At 40.0% G+C, this 26,567-nt stretch overlaps 1 protein-coding gene across 4 annotated transcripts in view; it reads left to right on the top strand.

Annotated features, from left to right (window-relative positions):
• The window catches only part of KCNK13 (potassium two pore domain channel subfamily K member 13), a 107,380-nt gene extending 93,877 nt beyond the window's left edge, over positions 1-13,503 (top strand). For 2 of the 4 annotated variants that reach the window (XR_012903335.1, XR_012903336.1), the window contains exon 3: positions 169-306. Coding sequence is in view for 1 of the 4 variants with exons in the window: in XM_006122345.4 (XP_006122407.1) it covers positions 169-1,061 (893 nt within the window). In the remaining 3 variants the exon portion in view is untranslated. Of the gene's footprint in view, positions 1-168 lie in introns of all 4 variants that reach the window. The other 2 variants (XR_012903337.1, XM_006122345.4) reach the window with 2 other exon arrangements.
• The last annotated feature ends 13,064 nt before the right edge of the window (positions 13,504-26,567 follow it).

The raw sequence follows: 26,567 nt of genomic DNA, 5'->3' as shown, positions 1-26,567 counted from the left end.
TCTGCTTACTTTTAACACTGCAACAATGTAGAATTCCCAGCTACTCTGTTAGAGCTAATAGGAGCCAAATGATTTCCTCCTGCCAGTTGTTTTGGCTTGCGTATGGCAAAACCCTTGATGCTGTAATTAAGGGGTTATTTTACTAAACTCTTCTGTTTTGTCTTCCAGGGTTTGGCATGACCACCCCAGCCACCGTTGGAGGGAAAATTTTTCTGATATTTTATGGCCTTATAGGATGTGCAGGGACCATTTTATTCTTTAACCTGTTCCTGGAGCGCTTGATCACAGTCATAGCCTACATCATGAAATCCTGCCATGAAAGACAGCTGAGGAGAAAAGGGGTCCTCCCTCATGACAGCCGGCGGGGCTCAGGGAACTCTGAGGTGGACAGCTTAGCAGGGTGGAAACCATCTGTGTACTACGTCATGCTCATTTTATGTGTCGCATCACTCATCATTTCCTGTTGTGCCTCTGCAATGTACACACCTATCGAAGGGTGGAGTTACTTTGACTCACTTTACTTTTGTTTCGTGGCCTTCAGTACTATTGGTTTTGGTGACCTGGTTAGTAGCCAAAATGCCAAGTATGAGAGCCAAGGCCTGTACCGATTTGGCAATTTTGTCTTCATACTCATGGGGGTTTGCTGCATCTATTCCTTATTTAATGTGATCTCAATTGTTATCAAACAGTCCATAAACTGGGTATTAAAGAAGATGGATTGCCGGTGCTGCCCCAGATGCCAAAGAAAATTGTTTAGGTCACGGCGGAATGTTGTGATGCCGGGGAATGTGCGGAGCCGGCGAAACATCTCCATTGAGACTGATGGTGTCAATGAGAGTGACACCGACGGACGCCGGTTGTCTGGCGAGATGATCTCTATGAAAGACTTCTTAGCCTCCAATAAAGTCTCACTGGCCATCATGCAGAAACAGCTGTCAGAAACTGCCAATGGCTACCCCAGGCAGTTGAACTCTAGTTCTAAACATAATGGATTCTCTGGTGGGGTAGGAGCCCTGGCAATTATGAATAACAGGCTGGCAGAGACAAGCGTGGATAGGTAAAAAAAAGTCAAAACAATGGAAAATGCATCAACAAGTATAGAAATAACTAGCCAATGAATGTCATCAGAGAGGCAGAGCTAAATGAAAAGGACACCTTCTGTGAGAAGATCTCTCAGTTTTTGGCAAGGAACTGTCAGTTAATATCTATTGTTTTTTGCACTACTCAGCTCTCTACCTTCTTTTCCCCCCTTCCATTTGGACCCTGGTCACTGAAGGAGAATTTTCAAACTAAATATAAGGTAGCTCTAACACCAATTTTCTATGGGCCTCCCCTCCCCTCCCCCCGTGTATTTACATTATGGTTAGTTTCAGGAATAAAGAATTGATGGCTTGGGAGAAATCACCTTCCATAATATTGGAATGAAATTCTGCATTGAGCTTATTTTTAGTTCAGAATTGATATTGGGGTTTCTGTTTGCTTTTGTTCCAATCCTTTTAGACCTGGTTTCTGAATGTAGCTTGTCTGAAACCAAAAGAGGAACCATTATAAGCCTTTCTCTGCACCATCTATATTTTTGCACTCCCAATTTAAGTGAGTAAAAAGCAAACTATTTTTACTAAATCTGTCTTCTCAAAACAAATTCCTGTTCTGAAACAACTATGTCAGTAAAGTAAAAATTTGTTGTCCAGTACAGCAGTATAAATTTGGAGTAATTTCATCAGTGTCAACAGAATTATTCTGCTGTTACACTAGTGTAACTGAGAACAGAAGTTGGTCTTAAGAATGTAACTTAGTCTTCCCCTGAGAGGACATTGTCAAAAATGATAAAGTGAAAATTAGACCTACTTTTGCTTTCTTATGTGCGTTTGCAAAGTACATTTAATATTTTCTAAGTTAACTTTTCCTCTAAAAACTGAATCAATTAAATTTTCTTTAAAAAAATTAAATATGGATAGACAGATCTCATGAGCAATCCTACAATAACAAACAAGGACTGCTTCTAAAAATGTGTGTACAGTGCCCCATACTGATTGCAGTTAATGAGCACTGATGTACCGTGTAAGAATATTTACACAATGAACAGATTTCATTGCAGAAACAGATTACAACGTCAGCATTACAAGACATTATTCCAAGTACCCATTAGCACAAGAAATGTAAGAAGTGATGAAAAACACTTTTGAGTGTTCTTTTTTAACATTTGAGTTGGTATATTATTCCACCAGCTCTGGCCTTTGGTGATGATAATGATAGGGTCTTGATTAAGAAAATGGAAAATGTATAACTCATCATTTTGCTAAATAAAAGGATCTCAGTGCTGATTATGAACTGGCTGAAGACCTAAATGAGAACTGTTTTAATGGTCAGAAAAACATGGAAACAGGAAATTAGATAAGTTAATGGAGGTAGCGTGGCATTTTGCATTAGGTGACAGTAAAAATAAGGGATTAAATTCAAAGGATATTGCTAAGTAAAAATTCTAGGTCATATTCTTGCTTCCTTTACACTTATGCTATTAAAGTAAGTGAGGATATGTGGAAGTAAATGTGAAGAATTTGGTGACATGGGTCCTTTTTTAGTGTCTATTGAAGTCAGGGGATTTGGATAGAGAGAGTTAAACAAAGTCTTACTTGTGTTACCCATAATACTGTTTAGATTATCACAATTTAAAGACATTTTAAATATCTAATATAATTTTCATATTTATGCAGATTCTTTTTTCATTTCATTTACGTGGATCATGGTGGACTGGCCTCATTTGTGTTAGGATTCCCTTTCTGCCTTGCTAGTTGCTCTTGTGTCTGAGTTCATAACACTTCAGGAGAATATTTACACACACTAAATATATACTGCATTTAAAAATATGTTGACATCTCATGAGGGTTTTACAATTCAGCACTTTAAAAAAAATGTTGGTTGGCCCTAAGATACTGCACATTTGCACTGCCTATTTAACAATTAAATTGCAAAGAATAGTAAGCTGTTCATAGGATTCGACAGCTAAAGTCCTGATCCAAAGCCAAATCCTGCTCATCTTGCTTACACATTTAGTAGCTCTGTTTGAAGACAGTAAGCCTTCTGATCTCACTGAGTTTTTTTACAGCTGGCATTTCCATTGACTTCAATGGGATCACTCTTTATTTGTGCAAACATGAGATCAGAATCAGGCCAGAATATATAGGCAAACAGTTTATTATTTTTTGAATGCCATTATTCTATCTGATGGTCAGTGTTATATAAACATAGAGGAAGGCAAGGTCTCTGCCTCATGAAGCAAACATTCTAACTGCAACACAAACAAGATAATTTAGATAGAATGAGGTATTTTAAATTAGAAAAGAAATAGCTTCTGTTTATAGACATACATGTCTTAGACAGCAGTGGGAAAGGAAACAGAAAAAGAACATGGGAGTTGCATAGTAGAGGAGACTGGTAAAGTATTATAATCTGTGGAGTTGGCTAACAGTATGGCAATGGTTATTTAGCTCATAGAATAATGGTGCATCCCAGTAGCAGACCACTAACCTGGGCAATGGATTGTTTCCAGTGTTCCTCAAGTGTGTGACAATTATTGTGTTTTTCTTTAGCTAAGGAATCTTATTCTTGATGCTAAGCTCCTGTTATTCACTGTCAAAAAAGAACATTTACCATCATTAAAAAATAATGAGAAAATATAATGGTCATTAAAGCAAGGCACTAACAACACAGAAGAAGGTCTATACTGGTCCGATCAATGGTCCATCAAACCCAGTGTTTCTCAACCAGTGGTACAAGTACCCTTAGGGGTACTCAAGAGAAGTCTGGGGGGGTACGTCAACACAACTGAAATTTGGAGAAAACTGAATTTTTGTTTTAAGTTTTACAGCACTTTATTCTTTTTGTACTTTTACACACAAACATTTCATCGCCTGCCCAGCTACGATAAAGTTGTTTAAACAAATGAGTTGCAATGGTAGAAAAAAAATGTGTGTATCTGAAAACTGTAGGTACTGGGGGTACCTATATATGTAAGTACCCCCAGTACCCAGAGAAGAGCAACAAGAATGATTAAAGGTCTAGAGAACATGACCTATAAAGGAAGACTTAACGAACTGGGTTTGTTTAGTTTAGAAAAGAGAAGACTGAGGGGGGACATGATAGCAGTTTTCAGGTATCTAAAAGGGTGTCATGAGGAGAGAGAACACTTGTTCATCTTGGCCTCTGAGGATAGAACAAGAAGCAATGGGCTTAAACTGCAGCAAGGGACGTTTAGGTTGGACATTAGGAAAAAGGTCCTAACTGTCATGGTAGTCAAACACTGGACTAAATTGCCCAGGGAGGTTGTGGAATCTCCATCTCTGGAGATATTTAAGAGTAAGTTAGATAAATGTCTATCAGGGATGGTCTAGACAGTATTTGGTCCTTCCAGTCCTAGTGTTCTATGATTCCATTGTATTTATTTATTCATTTATTTATTTATTTTTTAAAAGGGGTACTTTATAAAAAAAAAAAAGTTGAGAAACACTGATCTAGCCCAGTATCCTGTTTTCTAACAGTGGCCAGTGCCAGGTGCTCTGAGGGGAAAAACAGAACAGGCAGTCATCGAGTGATTTATCCCTGGTTGACAACTCCCAGTTTCTGGCTAAGGATACACAGAGCATAGTTTAGCATCCCTGACCATCTTGGCCAATAGCTATTGATGGACCTGTTCTCCATGAAGTTACCTAATTATTTTTTGAACCCTGCAATAGTTTGGGCCTTCACATCATCCACTGACAATAAATTCCACAGGTTGACCATATTGTGTGAAGAACTTCTATTGTTTCTTTTAACACTTCTGCCTAATAATTTCATTGGGTGAGCCCTGGTTCTTGTGTTATGTGGAGGGGCAAATAATACTTTTTCTCCACACCATTCATGATTTTATAGATTGCTATCATATCTGTTCTTAGTCATCTTTTTGCCAAGGTGAAAAACCTCAGTCTTTTAAATCTTTCCTCGTATGGAAGCTATTTCATATCCTTAATTATTTTTCTTGCCTTGCTCTGTACTTTTTCCAGTTCTAACCTTTTTTTGAGACGGGGCAAACAGAACTGCATGCAGTATTCAAGATGTGGGCATATCGAGTTTATGCAGTGGCATTATTACATTTTCTGTCTCATTATCTGACCTTTTCCTAATGGTTCCTAACAATTTGTTAGCTTATTAGACTGCTACTGCACATTGAGTGGATGTTTTCAGAGAACTATTTACAAGATCTCTTTCTTGAGTAGTAACAGCTAATTTAGATCCTGTCATTTTGTAGGTATAACTAGGATTATGTTTCCCAATGCTCATCAGTTTTCATTTATCGACACTGAATTTCATGTGCAATTGTGTTGCCTAATGACCCACTCTTTCAAGATCCTTTTGTAACTGTTTGCAGTCTGCTATCTTGAGCAGTTTTGTATCATCTGCAAATTTGCAACCACACCGTTTAACCTTTTCCCAGATCATTAATGAATATGTTGAACAACTCTGGTCCCAGTACAGTTCTCTATTTACCTTGCTCCATTTTTGCCATTTTTTCCTACTGTTTGTTTCCTGTCTTTTAAACAGTTTCTGATCCATGAAAGGGCCTTCCCTCATATCCTATGACTGCTGCTTACTTTGCTTAAGGGCTTTTGGAGAGAGGCCTTGTCAAAGGCTTTCTGAAAATAGAAGAATACTGTATTATATCCTTGAAATATCTTTGTCCACATATTTGCTGCCCTAGCATGGAATTGTAATACATTGATGAATCATGGTTTCCCTTTATAAAAACTATGCTGACTGTTCCCCCAACCAGTCATTGGAATGGGAACACGAGAACAAATTTCAAGTACCTAAAAGGTTGTTCAAAGGAGGAGGGAGATAAATTATTCTCCTTAGCCTCTGAGAATAGGACAACAAACAACGGGCATAAGTCTCGGCAAGGGAGGTTTAGGTTGGACAGTAGGAAAAACTTCCTAACTGTCAGGGTGGTGGTTAAATATTGGAATAAATTGCCTATAGGGGTTGTGGAATCTCCATCATTGGAGATTTTTAAGAGTAGGTTATTCCTGAATGATCTATTTGGTATTTGGTCCTGCCTTGAGTGAGGGGACTAGACTCTCAAGGTACTGTCCCGTTTCAATATTCTATGATTCAGTCTAGAGTTAGAAATAGAGTAGAACAGTTCTGCATAAACTTTTCCATACACTGTAGCTCTGCCATTATATACCAATCCTGAATTTCACTTTCCTGTGCTATCTCAGGCAGGGGCTTCTTATGAGCAGTTGCAATTAATTTTATAGTGGTTATGATCTGATCACATGTCCCCTGTGTATTTAGATAAGACTATCACAGCCATTTTTATCTAGTAACCCCAGTCCAGATTAGAATCCAGATCTCAGAGATGAAGGACTAGGGCCTTTACTATGTGTTCCACTTCATGCTGGTGTAGCATGCTGTTTCCTAACCTTTAGGAGACTTGCTGAACAATGGTTGTTGGAATGTCTGATTCTAAGAAGAGAAGGATTGTTAGAGAAAACATCTATGAACAGATGAAATTCTGGGAATTGAAAAAAGCTCAGGCCCCATTTCAGTGATACTGGAATAATTGTTACACAATACCCTGGGACTGAGACATCCTCAGCTCAAACAAGGCATATTCACATTTCACCATGGTAATAGTGAGGGCTTAGAATTGCTTGCAAACATTAGCATCAATGTGCCAAAGCCTGTATCTTAGCATAGAGGTGCCAAATGCCTCTCTTTCGAGCCAAATAGTTTCTAGGCTACTAGAGAGTATTTTGAGGTAAATGCCATTTTAAAATAGCAATGGGAAGATAAATGGACACACTCAGGTTAATAACCATGGCTGTGATTTTCAAAGCTACATAGCAGATTTAGATACCTTATTCCTTTTAATTTTAATGGGAATTGGGCACGTAAACAGTTGAGGGTATGTCTACACTGTGGGCTAAAGTCAAGTTAAGATATGCAACTTCAGCTACCTTAATTGCGTTGCTGAAATCGAAGTACCTTAATTTGGCTTTTGGCGTTGTCTACATTTCAGGAGTTGAAGGAAGAACACTCTCCTTTCAACTTCCCTTACTCCTCATTAAATGATGGTTACTGACTAAGTCAGACTAAGAAGCCTGTTATTTCAAAATAACGCTACTGTGTAGACCTTACTTAGCTTTGGATGTCTCAGCCCATAGGTCAAAATTCAGCTCTCATTTACATTTGTGCTTCTCCATTGCTGCAGTGGATTTGCACTGAGAAGAACAGGATTTGGATCATGTATATATATTTTGTAATAGATGTGCTATTTAAGAGAACCTTGGAAAAATGAGGTGTTGGTCCTGCAGTTGTCAGGTCTTGAGACCATATGTAGCATGACTGAAGGCAATGAATTACACAGTGAACTGACATTATTCCAAAATAACATAGTCTGCATCCACACAACAAGCAGTTATTTCAACATAATGTCAACATAATGTTGAGCTGAAGGACTTCTTACTTTGACTTCTAAAACCCTCAATGTACGAGGAGTAAGGGAAGTTGGAGGAAGAGTGCTCTTTTTCAGACTACCTGCTGTGTAGATAGCTCCAAAAGCTGAAATAAGCTATTTCGACTTAAGCTATGCAATTGATGTAGCTTAAGTTGTGTAGCTTATTTTGGCCTTGGTCCTACTGTATAGACGTGCCAAAAGAGATTTAACTCTTATTTACATTTAATTGTTATTCTGGTAGTTTAGTTTTTGCAGTTCACTCAGGTTGGGGAGTGAAAATAATACTAGCTAATGTCTGGTTTTTCATACTTTGGCTCTTGAACTCTAGCATAGTGCTGGGATGTAAAGGTTAGACACACTGAACACCAAAAACAAACAACAACAACAAAAATTACACTGGAATTAACCAAATAATAGTTCTTTGACATTTTTCAATTGATCATAGGTTTTATAAAACTTTGTGGCCTGGATCTTCTGGCATCAGTAGGTAGCAGTGAAGTTCAGCTGGTTTACACCATTTGAGGATTTCACTCTATTTTTACAAAGGGTGGGGATTTGAATTTTCAAAGGCATCTAACTCCTACTTAAGTCAATTAGTTGCCCAAGTCTCCTTGACTTTCAGTGGGAGTTGGATCACTAATTGTCCTAGGCACATTGAAAAATTGCAGCAAAATTTATATTTTAAGTCTAAATTGACCTGGCCATGTCCCTAAGAAATGTGACTACATTGTGGGGCCAGCACTTTCAAGTGTTGCTGTGCTGGAGCAATTTATTTAAAAGCCTTTTGTAGTGAAGCTTTCATGTAGACCAAAACATCTGCAGCAATGGGTTACTGTTTCATTCACTTAACCTTGCCCTCCTCCAATTTTAATTGCATTAGAACTATCTAGAAATTTAATAGCAAGGAGAAGGTGGAGCCACCCATCAGGTGCAGGATGATTTTATTTCTCACATTTAATTCACTGGGAGAAACACATTAGGGTATGTCTACACTACAAATTTAATTCGAACTAACAGACGTTAGTTCGAATTAACTTTGATAGACGCTACACATGCAAACCGCTAGTTCGAACTTAATTCGAACTAGCAGTGCACTTAATTCGAACTAGGTAAACCTCATTCTACGAGGACTAACGCCTAGTTCGAATTAACTAGTTCGAATTAAGGGCTGTGTAGCCACTTAATTCGAACTAGTGGGAGGCTAGCCCTCCCCAGCTTGCCCTGGTGGCCACTCTGGACACTACCAGGGAAACTCTTCTGCCCCCTCCCAGTCCCGGAGCCCTTAAAGGGGCATGGGCTGGCTACAGTGCCTGTGCCAGGTGCAAGCCTGCCAGCACCCAGCCAGCAGACCCTGCACCTGAGACGGCTCGAGACGGCCACCCACTGCCACCCAGCCCTCCGCCTCTTCCTGGGACCAGGCTGGCGGCTCCCGGGAGCCTGCCCAGGTCCGCAAGAGGCGGGGGTCCGCCTGGTCTAGTGCAGACATTGTGGACCTCATCCACGACCTCCGCACTAGGCACAGGAAAGTGGCCGTCTAGGGCAAGATAGCTGCCAGCCTGGCCACCCAGGAGCAGGATGGCATGAAAATCAAGGTGGTCCAGTGAGACCCCCGACCCTGAGCCCTGAGCTTAGAATGGCCGTACTGGGTCAGACCAAAGGTCGATCTAGCCCAGTAGCCTGTCTGCCGACAGCGGCCAACACTAGGAACCCTGGAGGGGATAGACCGAAGACAATGACCAAGCCATTTGACTCGTGCCATCCATCTCTAGCCTTCCACAAACAGAGGCCAGGGACACCATTTCTAACCCTTGGCTAATAGCACTCCATGGACCCAACCTCCATGACTTGATCTCAGTTCTCTTTAAACTCTGTTATAGTTCTAGCCTTCTCAGCCTCCTGTGGCAAGGAGTTCCACAGGTTGACTATTTGCTTTGTGAAGAAGAACTTTCTGTTGTTAGTTTGAAGCCTGCTACCCATTCATTTCATTTGGTATCCTTTAGTCCTTCTATTATGGGAACTAATGAAGAACTTTTCTTTATGCACCCTCTCCACACCACTCATGCTTTTATAGACCTCTATCATATCCCCCCTCAGTCTCCTCTTTTCTAAGCTGAAAAGTCCCAGTCTCTTTAGCCTCTCTTCATATGGGACCTGTTCCAAACCTCTGATCATTTTAGTTGCCCTCCCCTCTCCCACTCTCTCTCTTCCCCTCTCCCACCTCCTTTTTCCAGTCTCCCCGAGTTTTGTTCAATAAAGAGAGTTTCTATTTTTGAACACACATGTCCTTTCTTTTGTACATCAGGAAGGGGGGCTAGGGAGGCGTAAGTGGAAGGAAGTGAGGGAGAAATGGGGTACGAGCCCCCGATGGGGAGTACTGGGCTGGCTCTGCGGGCTCCTTGGGGTGGAAACTCTCCTGAAACCCCTTGATTGACCCCCCCCCTCCGGATGGCAGCCTGCGGCAAGTGCAGCCGGGCTGATGGCCGAGTGCTGTGATGTGCCGAGTGTGGGCACTCAGGGCACTCCAAGGCAGGACTGCTTTGCAAGCGGGGAACCCCTGAGAACTGTCTGTCCGGGGTGGGGGTCGGATCCCTTTAAGCACAGCCTGAGACAGCAGCTCCACGCTCTAAGTCCTAACCTGATGCCCTGCCGGCACTGCTTCTGGCCATCCTTAACCTCAGTTCAGGGTCCACTCAGTGTGGACATGCTAGTTCGAATTAGCAAAACGCTAATTCGAACTAGTTTTTAAGTCTAGATGCGCTAATTCGAATTAGCTTAGTTCGAATTAACTAATTCAAACTAAGTTAGTTCGAATTAGTGCTGTAGTGTAGACGTACCCTAATAGAGGAGGGATGAGAGCTTTCAGGCAGGCTGATTACATTCCTTTTGAAAGCTCATTTCAAGGTGGAAGAAACTTCATTTTTGGATTCCCTCACCTTCTGTGCCTGTACAGAGGGAACATGCAGTCTGTAAATATCACTGTCTTTGTTGAGATAGCAACATAGCGGTTAAAGTGACCTTAGTTCCCATTTCTTGTCAGCGTAATTATAGTCCAGTAGTCCGCACAGATTACCAGGCTTCTCCAAGGAGTGAAAATTCATTTGGGAAGTTACATTTAAAGTTGTGGAGAATCACTAACCTGCTGCTTTTCATTTGGGCAGCAAAAACTGTTAAATATATCTGTGTTTAGGGTCTGTCTGAAAGAAATCACTATATTCTACTCCTTTAGTGCACAGTAAGAATGTGCTCCCCCTTTTCCATCTGCTTTTGGTAGCATTGCCTTTATATTCAATTGCATTCTTTTCCCTCACTTGCTTCATGCTTGCCAGCTGAAAGTTTACATTTAATTGTAAGAGCAAAGGTCCCATTCCTGTAAAGCCATTACTCACATGGTTAGACCCATTGGTGTTAAGGGCCTGATCCTGTTCCTATCAAAGCTGATGGAAAAATCGCTATTCAGTGGAAGGAGGGCCAGGCATGGAGAAAAAATAATTTGAATTTGCAGAATGAAGCCCTGAGGTGTTGTAGATCCAGGTACTCAGAAGTTTGTGTGCTGCAGCAAAGCAGAGAGTAATATCAACAGGCCCACTGTACCGCATAAACCAGAGAGAAGTCCTGCCACGTCAGACATTTAAACTAATCAACACAAAGCATAAGTAAATATAGGAAATGGAACAGATGAGCCATTTTTTTTTATTTTGGCTTTCTATCATTCTATTATAAATATTTTAACCAAATTCTGTTCAGCTGGAATTATTTGCAACTTAGCAGGATAAATGTGTTTACAAGGATTTGAGTGAGATATCAATGGGACTTATTTAAAATAAAAACTTTTTGTTTGCTCCATGGTCTTTTTATAAAGAGAAAGTTTCATAAGAGAAGAATAAAGAACCTCACTTTCTATGTCTCATATGTTTCCTTATTTAGGATTCTCTATGGCTTTTTTATTAAGTCAGCTTTTATGTCTGAGCAGAGGCTGTAAGAGAGACATATTCAAGGTGGCCCAGTTTTCAAACTTTTATCATTGAAATGCCTTGATAAGTAGGTATCTCTTTCACAGTCCTTTAAGCAAGCATCCAACACAGAGAGGTTATGTTTGTGGTCTGCACCAGAGATACTTAACATTTCTCTGTTAAGCTGAAATGAAAACTATGCCAGCGGAGAAAATAAAACAAAAATGACATGTTTCTATTTTGTGCTGCTAAATCACTTTAACATGAAGAATTTAACAACAGAGTTCTCCTGCTTTCTGATAGGGAACGGTTTTCTGAATGGTCAATTCCAGTTAAAAATAAAGAACCAGAATATTTAAGTTTCACATTTAAACCCAAATCACAGGAATCAGTTTGCTCCCTGAGTAGTGAGCTACTGAACTCTGGAGGGAGGTGCGGGAAGGGGGATTAAAAGAGTAGGGTTCATCCCCTACCGGTGTATGTAGTGAACATGGAACCATTCTAGCCATTATAGGAACCCAGTAGCTGCCATAATCCCTAGATTACCTGCACTGGGGCAGAAGTCGATCTGAGAACCAGCACATCCAGCAGATCACCAGTCTTTGCCTACCCCACCCCTAACCAGCTTGGTCTACAGCTGTGAAGGAAACTCCTTTAGAGCTGGAAATCCAGTGCTGTGCTAAGGAGGGCATGGTATCTGTGCATTGTCTCCCCACACTGCAATCCTGGCCTTGCTACCACACCAGAATTTTTACTCTGTCCTTTACATTTGGACACTGTGGTAAATGGGAAGGCTTGTTCTCAGTCTAATAGCAGACAGGTGTACCTGCCTCTGCCCCTGTCCTTTTCCCTACTTAGCATCCTTGTTGGCAGTTTTATTCCAGAAGGCAAGGATTGAAAGCGTCAGTCAGCCTAAATTCCCCTATATGTAGTTCCTCCAGAATGGGCTTTATGCCCTTCAGTAGGAAAGCTGTAGAACCCTGCACTGGGTCTGCACATGTGTAGTGAAGTTTTGGGTTCTGACTAGACTGGAACTAATTTTGCTCCCACTGAAATCAAGGGGAGCTTTCCTGTTGGGCTCTTCCTTCAGCACCTTTCAAAAGAACTACATTTACTTTAAAATCATTTGCAGAAGCAAAGAACTGTATTGGCCATTGTGGTTTGCCTTCACTTGTAGCTGTTCAAATGCTAAATAGACTCTGCTCACTCCCTATTGATGAGCGTCGCTGGAGCATAAACATCTTGAGATCTAAGTCTGGGCTACAAAACAATAGGGTTTAGTTCTGGGATAAACCTGTCTTTTAAATCAAAGCAGTCTTTTCATATCACTTAGGTCTTCTAAACTACTATCGTGAGATAAAAGCATAGGTCTGGCTGATTTTAAGGGTATGCCTACACTACAGAGTTTTTTTCAACGGCAGTTTTTTTTTTTTTTAAACCCTCACTTATGTCCACACTGCAATCACGTTCTTTTGAAAAAAGATCAAAAGAACAGAGGGGTTTTTCTGACATTGGTAAACCTCTTTCTACGAGGGAGAATGCCTTTTTCAAAAGAGCTTTTTCGGAAAAAGGCATGTATGGACGGGGAAGAGGGAGTTCTTTCAATAGAAGAGGAAAGAGGAAAAAACACAGGTGCCCTGGTCACCATTCCGCCCATAGTAAACACAGCTGAAATGTGAGATAGAGTCCATTCGGTGTGGACACTCTTTTGAAAAAGCAGATCACTTTTTCGATGCATTTTGGCGGTGTGGATACACTGTTTCGGAAGAAGTTTTTTCGGAAGATTTCTTTGGAAAACTTCTTCCAAAAGAAGCCTGCAGTCTAGACATAGCCTAAGAGTGGTCTACTTCTATCAGGATAGTTGTGGTCAAAAAAATGATGATATGAAAGTGGCATCTCTGGCATAGGTTGTGTAGCTGTTTCCACAGCAGTTTTTTAGCCATTGTCTGTTTGAAATTGAATATGCTTTCACACTTGTAATAGGAGCAACACTATGGCATTCTTACTGTATTTTTCCTTTGTGTGTTAATCTCTTGGGTTACGTCTACACTTGTCCCTATCTCGAGATAGGGATGCAAATATAGCCGATCGAAATTGCTAATGAAGCAGGGATTTAAATATCCCACGCTTCATTAGCATAATCTCACCGGCGCGTTATTCCGATCGCCAGCTGATTCGTACCAGGAAGCACGCTCTGGGCTGCATTAGTTCGAATCAAACCCCTTGGTTCGAACTAATGTTACTCCTCAAAAAATGAGGCGTAATGTTAGTTCGAACCGAGAGCACACTTCCTGGTTCGAATCAACTGGCGATTGGAATAGCGCGTGGGCGAGATTATGCTAATAAAGCGCGGGATATTTAAATCCCTGCTTCATTAGCAATTTCGGTCGGCTACATTTGCATCCCTATCTCGAGATAGGGAGCAAGTGTAGACGTACCCTTAGTTTGTAGTGATTTTGTAATTAATTGTCTTTGGCTCAAGAACTTGTTCCATGTTGACACTAAGATTTTTCTCCCTCCCATATGTCATAGAACTGGTAATACTTGCAAGGCAGGGTGAGGCCTGTTGCAGTGTTCTAACATTGTTAAATTAGGATCCCTTTAATCTTGTCAGGGTTTTATTATTATTCCAATCAACTTTTTTGCTATTTGCACTAGCATCTCTATTCCCTTGTTTGGATATCCTAGGCTTGAGTTGGGGGTACTTAAACTTACCTATTTAAGAGTACAGCTGAAATAAATCACCCTATTTGCAAAGTTTAGTGTTTACACCATGTAAATAATGCTGTGACTTGGCAGATGTCCGTGTCCGTTGACTGATGTCTGCTGCTACCAGAGTGGGGTAGATTCTGTTCTATCTGGTCCATCAACAGAATTGTTAATGACAATAAGTTACAACTGAAAAATCTTTATTGCTAGTGATTAGAGCTGAGCAAATAATGGAATTTTTAGTTTGAGGGCCAATCCAAATAATTGAGCAAAGTATCTGGTTTGATTTTAACCAAACCAATTTTATTTTTCTGTCAACTGCAAAAATTTTGTTTTGTTCCAGTAAGCTGAAATGTTCTGATTGACTCAAAATGGTTTTTTTTCTTCCCAATTCAGCTGTTTCAGGTGGTTTTTTTTTTACCCATTCATTTTTGAGGGGTTTAAAAAAAATTGTCCAAATTTGATATTGAAATCCTGTTTCAAATCAAAATATTGAAACAAAATGTTTTGAAATGGTCAAAATTAAATATTTAGGCCATGTCTACAGTAGGAAATTTCAAAATAACTCCCAAAATAACTATTTTGAAATAGCGTGTTCACACTACAGGGAAGCCTTAAAATTAGTCGGAGGCAGGCTCTCTTAGGGCATGTCTAGACTGCCCGCAGCTTTTGAAAGAAGATATGCACCCAATTTTGAAAGCTGCAGGCTTTAATGTCCTTAATGCCCTTAGTGTGGATGTGCTACCTCAACTTAGAGCCCCAGGAAGCACTGGGGAGCAATTACTTTGAATGACTCTGGGGAGTAGTTATTTCAAAACAGCAGCAGTGAAGCAGCCATACTACCACTGTTTCGAAATAACCAGCCCCTTATTTCAAAATAGTATGGACTCTCCGCTTGTTATATTGAAATAATTTCTTAGTGTAGTCCAGGGCCTAGATGCTTACAAAAATTCAGTCAAAACTATTAATGCATTTTTTCCAACTTATTTTGCATATAATGTTCTGAAAATGTATTTTTCATTTAAATAATGATGTGTTGGAAAAATTTCTCATAGCTCATTGTGACTGTTGCATGTGCCAGAAAGGCCCACACAGACAGCTGGGGCGAGCTGCCCGAGCTGATTGTTTGGAAAAAATATTTTTACTTGTAAACCCTGCACATGTCAGCTACAGTCACTGAGACCATCATTCCCTGTAAGATGTGCATTTTGTGCAGCCAGTCAGGAGAGATTCAGATGTTCCCCAGCTGATTAGCAGAGTGTCCACAGCTAGGTTTTTTGTTTCTACTGGTGTTGCACATTCACGCATGCCATAGTGCACATAAAAATATTATTCCACACATGGATGGAAAATATTAGAGGGAACATTGACTAAGACCCAAACTTGGAACTCCACAGTGCCATTTTGCAGTGTCACTTCTTTTGGTAAATAACTGCACATTAAATGCTGGCAAGAATGACAAACTTAGTGGAAATGTCAAATAGGAGATTTCTGTTTTTATGAAAGTATTTTGGAGGATACATGGATGATTCTACCCATCAGCAATTTCCGGTCTAAAGATAAATCCCTAAAACAAGTCATGCGAGAGCAGAACAGAATAATGCTCTCCATCAACAATATGTTTATAATCAATGTTTAATTTAACTTTGCCTGTTGAGTGTTGTTTTAAGTGTAATTATCTCTCCCTACTCTTTAACCTGATTGGAAAGGGCATTGCAGGAGAGAACAGCCATGTCCTTTTGTGTCTAAAAGCTTTTTCAATACACTGTTTGCCTGTAAGTGGCCTTGAGGCTTCACACTGTTGATTGTCTTTTTGAACTATGGATCTGTGAGGGGATGAGAAAGGTATAAGGTGATCAGCTAGAAGTTGAAGCTCAACAAATTCAGACTGAACAGAAGGAGTACATTTTAATAGAGTAATTAATCATTGGAACAACTTACTAAGTGTTGTAGAGGATTCTCCATCACTGACAATTTTTAAATTAAGTTCAGATTTTTTTAAAAGCAACATTCTAAGGATTATTTTGGGGAAGTTTAATGGTGTGTGTTATATGTGTCAGATCACTCACAAGGAAAAGAAACGAGGATACAAATGTCCTTTGATTCATTGCTAAATACACATCACAAGGAAAGTTCAACGAACACCTGTTAACGGTAAACTGCTTTGATTAGTCACAGTACCTGGGAGAGTTCAATATTTATTAAATGTATAAAATGCATTGTCTTGATAGTATTTCAATATACTGTACGTGTTTGTCCCTTAGGCTTCATGAATGTGAATACATTTGTTCTGATACATGGCAGCAGTATGTAAACAACACTTAGCTTAAGGAGTCCTTAGTCCTAAATGGAGCTATGGAGGGAGGACATTTTAAAGAGCGGGGGTGCTGAATGCCAGCCTCCTTACCTGTGTCCAACACCTGCTCCATCTGAAGCCAGGAACAAAGCCCCAGCAGCATACCAGGTCGGCAGCTGGGATCTTGACATAGGGAGTGGCGGATGGGAACCCAGATGTGGGGGCTGGAACTTGGTGTGTGGTGCTGGCAGTGGCAGCAGAAACTGGTGCACAGGGCCATCAGCAGAGCCCACAGCTCACTCTTAGTTACATTTATGACATCCTAATGAAAATTCCTGTTATCCCCTTACAGTCGATGAGGTAGAACAGGGTGTGAATTAGAGTAAAATTTAGCTCAGAAGTGCCTTCCTGAAATGTGCAAGCAAAAGTCCCCCTTGTAGACATAGATCTAGTAATCCTGCAAGGCAGGTGAACATTAAATACTTTGAGCAGTTGGTGTCTGAAAAGCATTTTAATTTTTATTGTGGAAGCCTAACATCAAAGCAAAGGATGTAACTTTCTCAAACAAACCAGGCACCAGCTTCAGAGTAAAATTTCCAAAGCACCAAAGTGGCTCAGTAGCCTAAGTGTCATTGAAAGCTAATGGCACTCAGGGTCTGAAGTGCCCCAGTCACTTTTGAAAATGACTTTGCCTCCTGAATTGCCTAGGTAATTTTGAAAATGACATCTCCCTTCCTCACAGAAAGATGGGAATGCAGGCACTTGCCCAAATACGCCTTCCTCTGTACTAATCTAGTCATTGCTGACATCGATGTTGTGTAAGTCATGCTCTTGTTAGTTAGTAGGGAATGACTAGCAGCTCTACACCAAAAGCTGCCATTTTGTACCGGGTAGCTGTAGGCAGCTATTCCCTCCTAGCCAGTGAGTATTGTCAACTCCTATTATGTTTCGCCCCCTCCCCTGTTAAGCTTGAGGAGGGAGATCATCATTCAGGTATGTACACATACTAGGTCACTAGCAAATAGCAACTCTCAGACAGTTTTGTGGGTATGTTTAGGGGAGGCAGTTTGAGAATCTTGCCCCCACAGCTGTGGAGAAGTAAAATCCATTATCCTTTTCTGCCAATAAAGTAGCCCTAAAACGACCATAAAATAATTAAATGTAGCTGATAGTGACCCTTGAGGATCGTACTTTCCCATCCATTCTGAAGGGGTTGCAATGAATACGGTTAAGATGGCAGACTCTTCTGGATTGTTAATTATTCTGAACTTCTAATTATAATTAATAACTGAGGTCCCAGTTCAGCAAAGTACTCAGGCGCATGTTGAACTTTTTAAGCGTGTGCTTCACTTCTTTGCTGAATTAGGGCCTCAGGACTCACTATAACTTTCATTGAAAATCAATGAAAGTTTTACCATTGACTTCAGTAGGTGCACAAAAAAGCCTGTAGAGTTTAGATGTCACTGTAATTCATTAAATTACTTTGCAGTTTTCCTTTAAGGGGTAAGCATTCTTTGTGCCAAACCACCTAATGTAAAATTACACCAGTAATGCTGGTTACGGAAGAAGGGCACATTTCTGCATTTTCTTCAGTGCCCCTTCTGTGTGGAGTGGAGCATACTAAATTCACACTGAATGCTGTGGGAGGTTTGGGCAATCACCTCCTATTATACAGCCATCACCTTTAATGTAACTGTGCCCCAGTCTCAACAGAGAAGTCATATATTAAATAGGCATGGCACCAAATTCATAGCAGATGAATTCACTCTGTTTACATCAGATCTGACTTTGGCCTGACTTTGGTGAGGTTAAAATTCTTCTCTCTACAATAGAGATGATTATTTCCTGCAAAAGAGAGCTGGGACACACTGGTGAGATAATGTGAAAGAGTGCATGTGCTGCCCAAGCAGGATAGGATCTCTTCCATGAAATCTTCTCTGTGAGGGTATGTCTAGACTGCATCCCTCTAGACTGCATCCCTCTGTCGGCAGAGGGATGCAGATTAGGTAGGTCGACATTGCAAATGAGTCAGGGATTTAAATATCCCATGCTTATTTGCATAAAAATGGCTGCCGCGTTTTGCCAACTCAGCACTTTGTCGGCAAAAAGTGGCAGTCTAGAGGGGGATCTGTTGAGAAAGAAAGGCTTTTTCGACAGATCCTGTAACCTCCTTGCAGGAGGCATAAGGGAGTAATTGCCCTAATTGTCGAGCCCTGCTAATGAACACTTCATTTGCATTGCCTCTGCTGACAAATTCCTGCAGTCTAGAAGTAGCCAACAGAGCAAGTTTGGCTCACCTCATGAGAGTCCTTGAAAGAATAGAGAGGTTTGTTTTGCCCTTGCCATTCCCCTTGCACATCTGTGCCACCTGCGACAGTCTGGCTGTTGGAGTATTTTAAGTAACTCCAGAAGCACTGGGCTAGTAGGAAACATGGTAGCAGATAAAATTCACTACAATCAAGTGCAATGTACTGTACATTAAAGAGAAAATATTATATTATCCACAATAAGTTCTTAATTGTATGTGAACAGTCAAGCTCTATGTGATTGTGTGCAGTTAAATGAAGAAATCTGCAGTGTGCTACATAGGTCAAAAGAATGTTTAAGATGCTGAACTATATGAAAAAAGACTATACATGTTAATACAGACATTATTGTTATTGCATTTTATAGATCAGTGATATAACTTTATGGTGATTATTCAGTTATATTTTTCTCACGGCATGTCAAAAAGAACATTAGAGGCAGAAATCAAATTGTCCAGATACCAAAGAAGGACAATGAAAATGACTTCAGTACAAAGAGAGTCAATGAGAGCTTAAAATGTGTAATTACAGATCCCACTTACTGAATCAGTATGAATTTTGTTTATATAAAAATGCAGTGCCTTAGGACCACAGTTTAGACTGGAGAATAGTGAAAAGAGGTATCAGAGAGGTCTGTAAATTAATTAAGAAAATATTGTAGAAGACCCAGTCATGGAAATTCCCATAGAAGAACAAAGGAGCACTAATTGAAATTAAAAGGCAAAAATTGAAAGCAAATAGAAGGAAATAGCATGCTTCTTACGCAATGTGTAGTTAACCCAGAGAACTTTCTCCCACATATTAGCCAGGCAAATAGTTTAGTAAGAAGAAAAATTATTAGACTTTTACATAAATAATAGTTGCACTAAATGGGATAAAATTATAAGGGCTTTAAATTTCCATGCTTCGGGACATAAAGTGTTAACCAGCTAGGGTCAGCTAGGTGATGATCACCTCTGATTATGGCTATATTATTGTGCAATTAAATGCAATTTCCTCTGAAACATCTGGCACGGGAGACTAGATACCAGGCTAAATAGATCTCTATTGATAGCCTGTAAGGTAATTCCTGTTTTCCTAGGCTGCACAGTTATAAAAAAATGACCTTTTAAAGAAAAAAAACACTTAAATATATTTCTGGCAAAAGCAAAATATATTCAATGTCAGAGTAAAATCTTTATGAAAATAACAAAACAGTATAATTGTGTGCACATTTATCAAAAGTGTTTCTGCTAGGCTCAGGGTTACTTAGTACAAATGCAAGTTTGTTCTAATTCTATACAAAACATTTGAAGTGTCCTCTTATCTGGGGTGAATTTTATAAATGTTTAAAATTTATGTGGCTTTTGAGACTAGATCTTCAGCCAGTGTAAACAGGCATAACTCCATATACACAACACCAGATGAAAATCTGGCCTTTGAAGCATTAGCCACCAACAACTAAAACATTAGGCCATCTCTTTCATATGAAATTATTATATTAATTTTCTGGGGTTTCCATATTTTTCATGTTACCAGCAATAAAATATTAGAATAACAAGACTACAGGAACAGTACTGAGACTTCATTTAACTTAAGGGCCCTGTATGGAAGTAAATATGTGCGTACTAATTAATACGTGTTCCAGCATGAATTGTTTTGTCTGGTTTATTAGAAATTATGTGCATCTGTCAAATTCAATTTTTAGTAGCTATTTACTTGCAGTGTTTGAGAACAGGAACAAAAACTTAATCTAGATCGAACATTAAGCTAATTATAAAGACAGGTGAGTGAGGTTTATAAAAATAGACAAACTAAGACTAAAATGTTATCAAATTAAAATCATTTGGAATCATTTTGTACCATTTTAATGACATTTTCTCAGGAAGGTGTGCTAATGAGGTTGACTTATTGACCAGATATGAGAAAGATTTGTGTAGTTTATTGGTAAGCAATAAAATAATGTAACAGCTGTTTCTCTGAAATATTCTTGATCATAAAGCTTCAGAGTCTGTTTTCTGAATGTTAGAAGCCGTTGAAAGTATTTGATAGCATGCAATCCATTTATTTTCTTGGCTAAACATGGTTTGTAAGTTATTTTAAAAGTTAATATACTGATGCTATTTTTCTATTTAATAAAAGACAGTGATGATATCATATATATGATGACTTTTTTCTTTTATCACATAATCCAGACCAAGTTATTTGCTTTGTCCTGTTAATGAGTACACAGCACAGAACACATTCCTTAACAAATAGCAGTTTGACGTGTATAACAAGGCAGGCTTCACCTTTCCGGACAGTAGAGTTTGGGGCCAGATCAGGTTCTATCGGGGGGGGGGGGGGGGGGGGGGGGCATTTGGCCCAGGCTTCAGGAGACAAAAGGGCCTCAATTTTTGACATTTTTCTACCAAGTCACTTCCATTTATTATACACATTGCAGTTATAACAGAGACAACGAAAGAAGCTATATATATATATATACCTGCAAAAAATTGATTTAAATCATTGTTGGACCTCGGGCCTTCACCAATTTTTCAGTCATATCCAAGTTTTCATTTGTGTGACTGGAGACTGGAGTAGCTTCTGTGATTAGTGATTCTACATTATTAAATTCTGTTTATAGTCTTTGCATAATTTAGGGGTTTTGAAAATCATAATTAATTCTGTTACTGTTAAGTTATTTTGCTTGGTCTTAGAGTAAGTTTAACCTTTAAATAAGATGTTTATCTCTGCATAGGAGATTTTTGTATTCCTGTTTTTTCTTGTGTGTCTTCGTATACAATAACCATCTGAGGCTCAGCTGTAAGCTACCTCTTCATTCAGTTTTAGATTCACTTTTAAAGGCTTTTTTGTGATAATAAACTTTTAATTCTAGTTGTTTAATAAACTTTAATCTGGCAATCACTGCATATTCATATTCATAATAATGCACCAGTTATTAGAGGAATTTAATAACAGGAACATGTTAGCAGATGAAATTTGAAGACTTCGAAATAAGGCTATACTGGCCATAGGAAATAACACCCTCAAACCATTATTATATAATATTAATTGCTTAGTATATACAATTACAATTTTGTATAACCAATAGCCTTTAGTGAATTAATTTATTGTGTGTTACTGTTTTAAAAGAATCCCTTTATAAAAATGAAGCAGATTTGAAAGTGGTGCAAGTAAGAGACCGTGAAAGAAACTGAGTGAGGCAGCAGTTAGGAGTTTAAAGCCAATAACATCATTTCTTATAGAAAAAGACTCCTCAGCCATTAGACACTGACCATACTGACAGTGACACTTCCAGTTCTGATGATGCAAACTTTGTACCCACAAATGACATTTCAGTGCCACAGCCTCAAAGTGAGGAGGTCATTAATCAAGACACAGATATGCCTACAGTACTGATACATGCAGAATCTAGGCTTGATTTAGAGACTGTGCAGGCAGAAAATGAGGACCTTGCAGGTGCTACGCAGCAAAAGCAAGAACTTATGACTAACACAGGACACTGTATAACAACAGTGGCATCAGAACCTGATATTAGACTTCTTGATAAGAACTATATTGCTCAAATGCAGTTTTTTCAGATTCCATATAATATATCATATAATATACCAAAAGCTGCTGAAAATGCTTTTCCTATTCGTATGCTGACAAAAACTCTTCCAAATGGAAAGATCTACACAAGAGATGGCTTCTGCTGTAGCATGGAAAAGCAGGCTCTGTACTGTGCCCTGTGTCATTTTTAACAGCAATACTTCAAATGCATCAGTACTGTCTGATCCATCTGGTTGGAGCATCAGTAGAGGTTGGAAGAAGTTGAAAGACTGAATATCTGCACATGAGACTTCAATATCACATAAGGATAACTATGTTAGATGGAAATCAGCTACTGGAGCAGCACTAGCTGACAGTTCAATTGAAAACTTACTCCTCAGTGAAATAAACACAGAAACTGATAACTGGAAAAAAGTCTTGAGTGCATTATGAATGTCATTCTTTGTTTTTTTGGATGAGGATTGGCTTTATTTGGTTACAGTCAACATATCGGTGATCCTACGAACAGAAACTTTCTTGGTATACTTGAGCTTCTTAGCAAGTATGACCCACTTTTATCAGGCCATGTTAATCATGTTTGTGAATCACAAGAGAGTGGAAAACAAATGCAAGTCCATTATCTACCAGAATGCAAAACGAATTTATTGAGCTATGTAGGACATTTGTGCAAACAACAGTTCTTGAAAAGATACAACATGCCCGCAAAAGCTTATGCTCCAATAAATCTGTTAGTCTAGAAGGTGCCACAGGACTTCTTATTGGACATGCAAAGTACTTTTTGATTATTATTGTTGCAACTCCAGACTGTTCTCATAAAGAACAGACTACCTTGTTTGTTCGATATTTTAAAAATGTAGGAAGTTCAGAGGTTTCAATTGAAGAATGATTCATTTTGTTAGATAATTTCACAAAAAAAAACCTGGAAAAGAAATCACTTGCTCGTGTAGTAGAAATTCTGGAAGGCTTCAAATTAAATTTTCAAATCTTCATTAGCCAAGCCTATGACAATGGATCCTATATGACTTTGAATTGCAAAGGATTACAAGCAGTCCTTCTTGAGTAAAATCCAAACTGTATTTTTTCTAGTTATGGCAACGACACACTAAATCTTGTCAGCATTGATTGTGCTGAATCATGAAAGGAAGCAATCACATACTTTGGAACAATCCAGCAATTGTACAACTCATTCAGTAGCAGTCCTCGACAGTGGAAAATTCTGAAGCAGTATCTGTTTTCCTTCACGGTATGTCAACAACAAGATGATTAGCTTTAAGTGAGTTTGAATCTCTTACTCTCACAGCACAGACTCACACTGAGCATAAGTCCATTCAGAATTATACATCCAAATTTGAACGCATTTTAATGTTGTCCATGTGGATGAAGCTGCTAAAAATGATCCACAAAACTAATTTTATAATTGAAGCACACAATGTTACCTTAAATGTTGAGAGGTATAACATTGAATGACTTTTTAAAGATATTCAAAAGATTCGTGATCAATGAGACACAATCCTTTCTGAGTCTAAATCTGTAGTACAGGGTATTGATATTTCATCTGAGGGTATGTCTATACTGCAGGGCTTAACTCGAAATAAACTACACAAATTGAGCTCCACCAATTGCGTATCTCATTTCGAAATAGCTTATTTTGAAATAGGGAACATCTACACAGCACTTATTTCAAAATATAGCACTCTTCCACCAACTTCCCTTACTCTTTGTAAATGAGGGTTACAGGAGTTGGAAAGATTCCAGTTTGACAGTATTTTGACACTATTCCGAAATAACTGCCTGCTGTGTAGATGCAGAGTTAGGGTATGTCTACACAGCAAAGTTATTTTGAAATAACAGCCGTTATTTCAAAATAACTTTACCAGCGTCTACACAGTCAAACCGCTATTTCGAAATTAATTCAAAATAGCGGAGAGCTTATTTTGAATTTGGTAAACCTCATTCCACAAGGAATAACACCAAATTCAAAATAGCTATTTCGAACTAAGTGCTGTGTAGATACTTATTTCGAAATAGGGGGCCTCCAGCCCGCCCCAGAGTGCCCTGGTGGCCACGCCAGCCTCAACCAAGTACACTCCTCTCCCTCCCCCCCTCTCCAGAGCCCTTAAAGTGTAGACTCTGGCCACAGTGCCTGTGCCAGCTCCAAGCCTGCCAGCCTTGAACCAGCAGTCACTGCCCCTGACCCAGTGGGCCCAAAACATGAGCCAGCAAGCCACTGGCAGCCAGCCCTCCACTGCTCCCCAGGAGCAATCTGCCAGCTCCCAGGAGCCTACCAGGGCACAGAGAAGGCGGGCACCTTCTTGGTCAAGGGTGGAGATCATGGACCTTATTCAGGTTCGGGGGGGATGCCCCCAACATCCATGATCTCCACACTAGATGGAGGAATGCGGCCATCTATGGCAGGATAGCTGCCAGCCTGGCCACTAACGGCCACATGTGAACCCAGGAGCAGGTTCACATGAAAATCAAGTTGGTCCGGCGAGACCCCCAACCCTGAGCCCTGAGCTTTCCCTCCCCCTTCTTCCCCTTGCTTCCCCCTTCCAGCTCCCTCCTCCCAGGTTTCCCCCTCCCACACCCTCTCTTCTTCCCTCTCCTGCCTCCTTTCCCCAGTCTCACCCGAGTTTCATCCCCCTCCCCCTGTTTTGTTAAATAGAGTTTTTGTTAATGAAAATACATGTATTTTATTTGACATTAGGAAGGGGGGATAGGGAGGGGTAAGTGGAAGGACGTGAGGGAGGAATGAGGCACAAGCCCCCATAGGGCAGACCAGGGAGGCTCCTCAGGGTGGAAGCTCTCCCGCAGGGTATCCTGGAATCTGACAGCTCCCCGAAGGACCTCCCAGATGGCAGCCTGTAGAAAGTGCAGCCATGCTCACAGCAACGCGTCCATGAGAAGCACCAGAGTGCTCAGGGGCAGCTCTGGCTCCATGTTGCAGAGTGCTGTGGCATCCCGAGTAAGGGCAACCAGAGCATGCAGAGACAAAATGCTTTGCTGTCCCTCATCGAGGTAGGTAAGCAAGCAGGGAAACCTGAGAACTGGCTGTTTGGGGGGGGGGGGGAGAGTGGGAGTGGGGTCCCTTTAATCACAGGCCTCAGATAGCCTCAGGCAGCAGCCACACAAAGTAACTCCTGACCTGATGTCCTGCCGGACCTGGTTCCAGCTAGCCTTAAATGCGATTCAGCGTCCACTCAGTGTGGACATGCTATTTTGAAGTAGCAAAACGCTATTTCGAAATGCATTTTGTGTGTAGACATATTATTTTGAAATAACTTATTTCAAATTAAGTATTTCAAAATAAGATATTTCGAAATATCGCTGTAGTGTAGACATACCCTATGTTATTTCAGAATAGAGCTAGTTATTTCAAAACAGTGTTGCAGTGTAGACGTATCCTGAGTTTTCCACGAGTTGCAACCTAACATCTCAGTCTGATGCAGAAAGGAACTATCGAGTCAATTTTTTTTTATTTTTGACTCCATCAAATCTGGTATTACACATTGCTTTGTATCACTGCAACAAATTTGTGCCCTTTTTCGATTCCTTTAGGATTTCATAGAACTAAGTGATAAAGATCTGTATTTAGCACCTGAACAGTTTCAACAAAGGTACAACAGTAAAATTTCAAGAGATCTCTGTGATGAGATCGTATTCCTGCAACACATACATTCCACCAATTTTAAATCAGACTGCAAGCCAAAAGAACTGCTTCCAGAAATATTCAATCTTGCCCTGTTGACTGCATTTCCTACTGTCACAACTGCATTATGTATTTTTGTCATTCTGCCTGCATCAGTGGCTTTGGGTGAATGCACATTCATTGTGTTAAAACAAGTAAAGAACTATCATCGTTCTACAATGGTACAAGAGCATTTGAATGGGCTCGTGATGCTTAACATTAATAGTGATGCTGCATGTAAATTAGATTTTTCTTCAATAATTGGTATAATGACTTGTTAATAAATAAATGTCTCAAGTGTTCCTGTTGATATATTCTTTTCGTTTTAGTATGACCCTATGGATGAGAAGTTAGATACGACCTGGGGTTGGAACTGGGGCTGGGCTGAGGCCTCTAAACTCAAAGTAGCCCAGAGCTTGGGACAGATTGCTCTGTTCCAAAGGGCGGGCCTTTTTAAGAACATGTGTTTCAGACTGTTAGGGTCACCACATTTAGCTAGGAAAGGGCCCAGCTGACTGAGTCACAAGACTGCCTGCTGGGGAGTATATAGGCATTTCCTTGCTCAGTCAGTGGAGAAGTGGAAATG

The sequence above is a fragment of the Pelodiscus sinensis genome, chromosome 4 (genome assembly GCF_049634645.1).
Source record: "Pelodiscus sinensis isolate JC-2024 chromosome 4, ASM4963464v1, whole genome shotgun sequence".
Taxonomy (NCBI): Eukaryota; Metazoa; Chordata; order Testudines; family Trionychidae; genus Pelodiscus; species Pelodiscus sinensis.
Note: the sequence above shows the minus strand (reverse complement) of the source record. Positions and strands in the feature narration are given on the sequence as shown.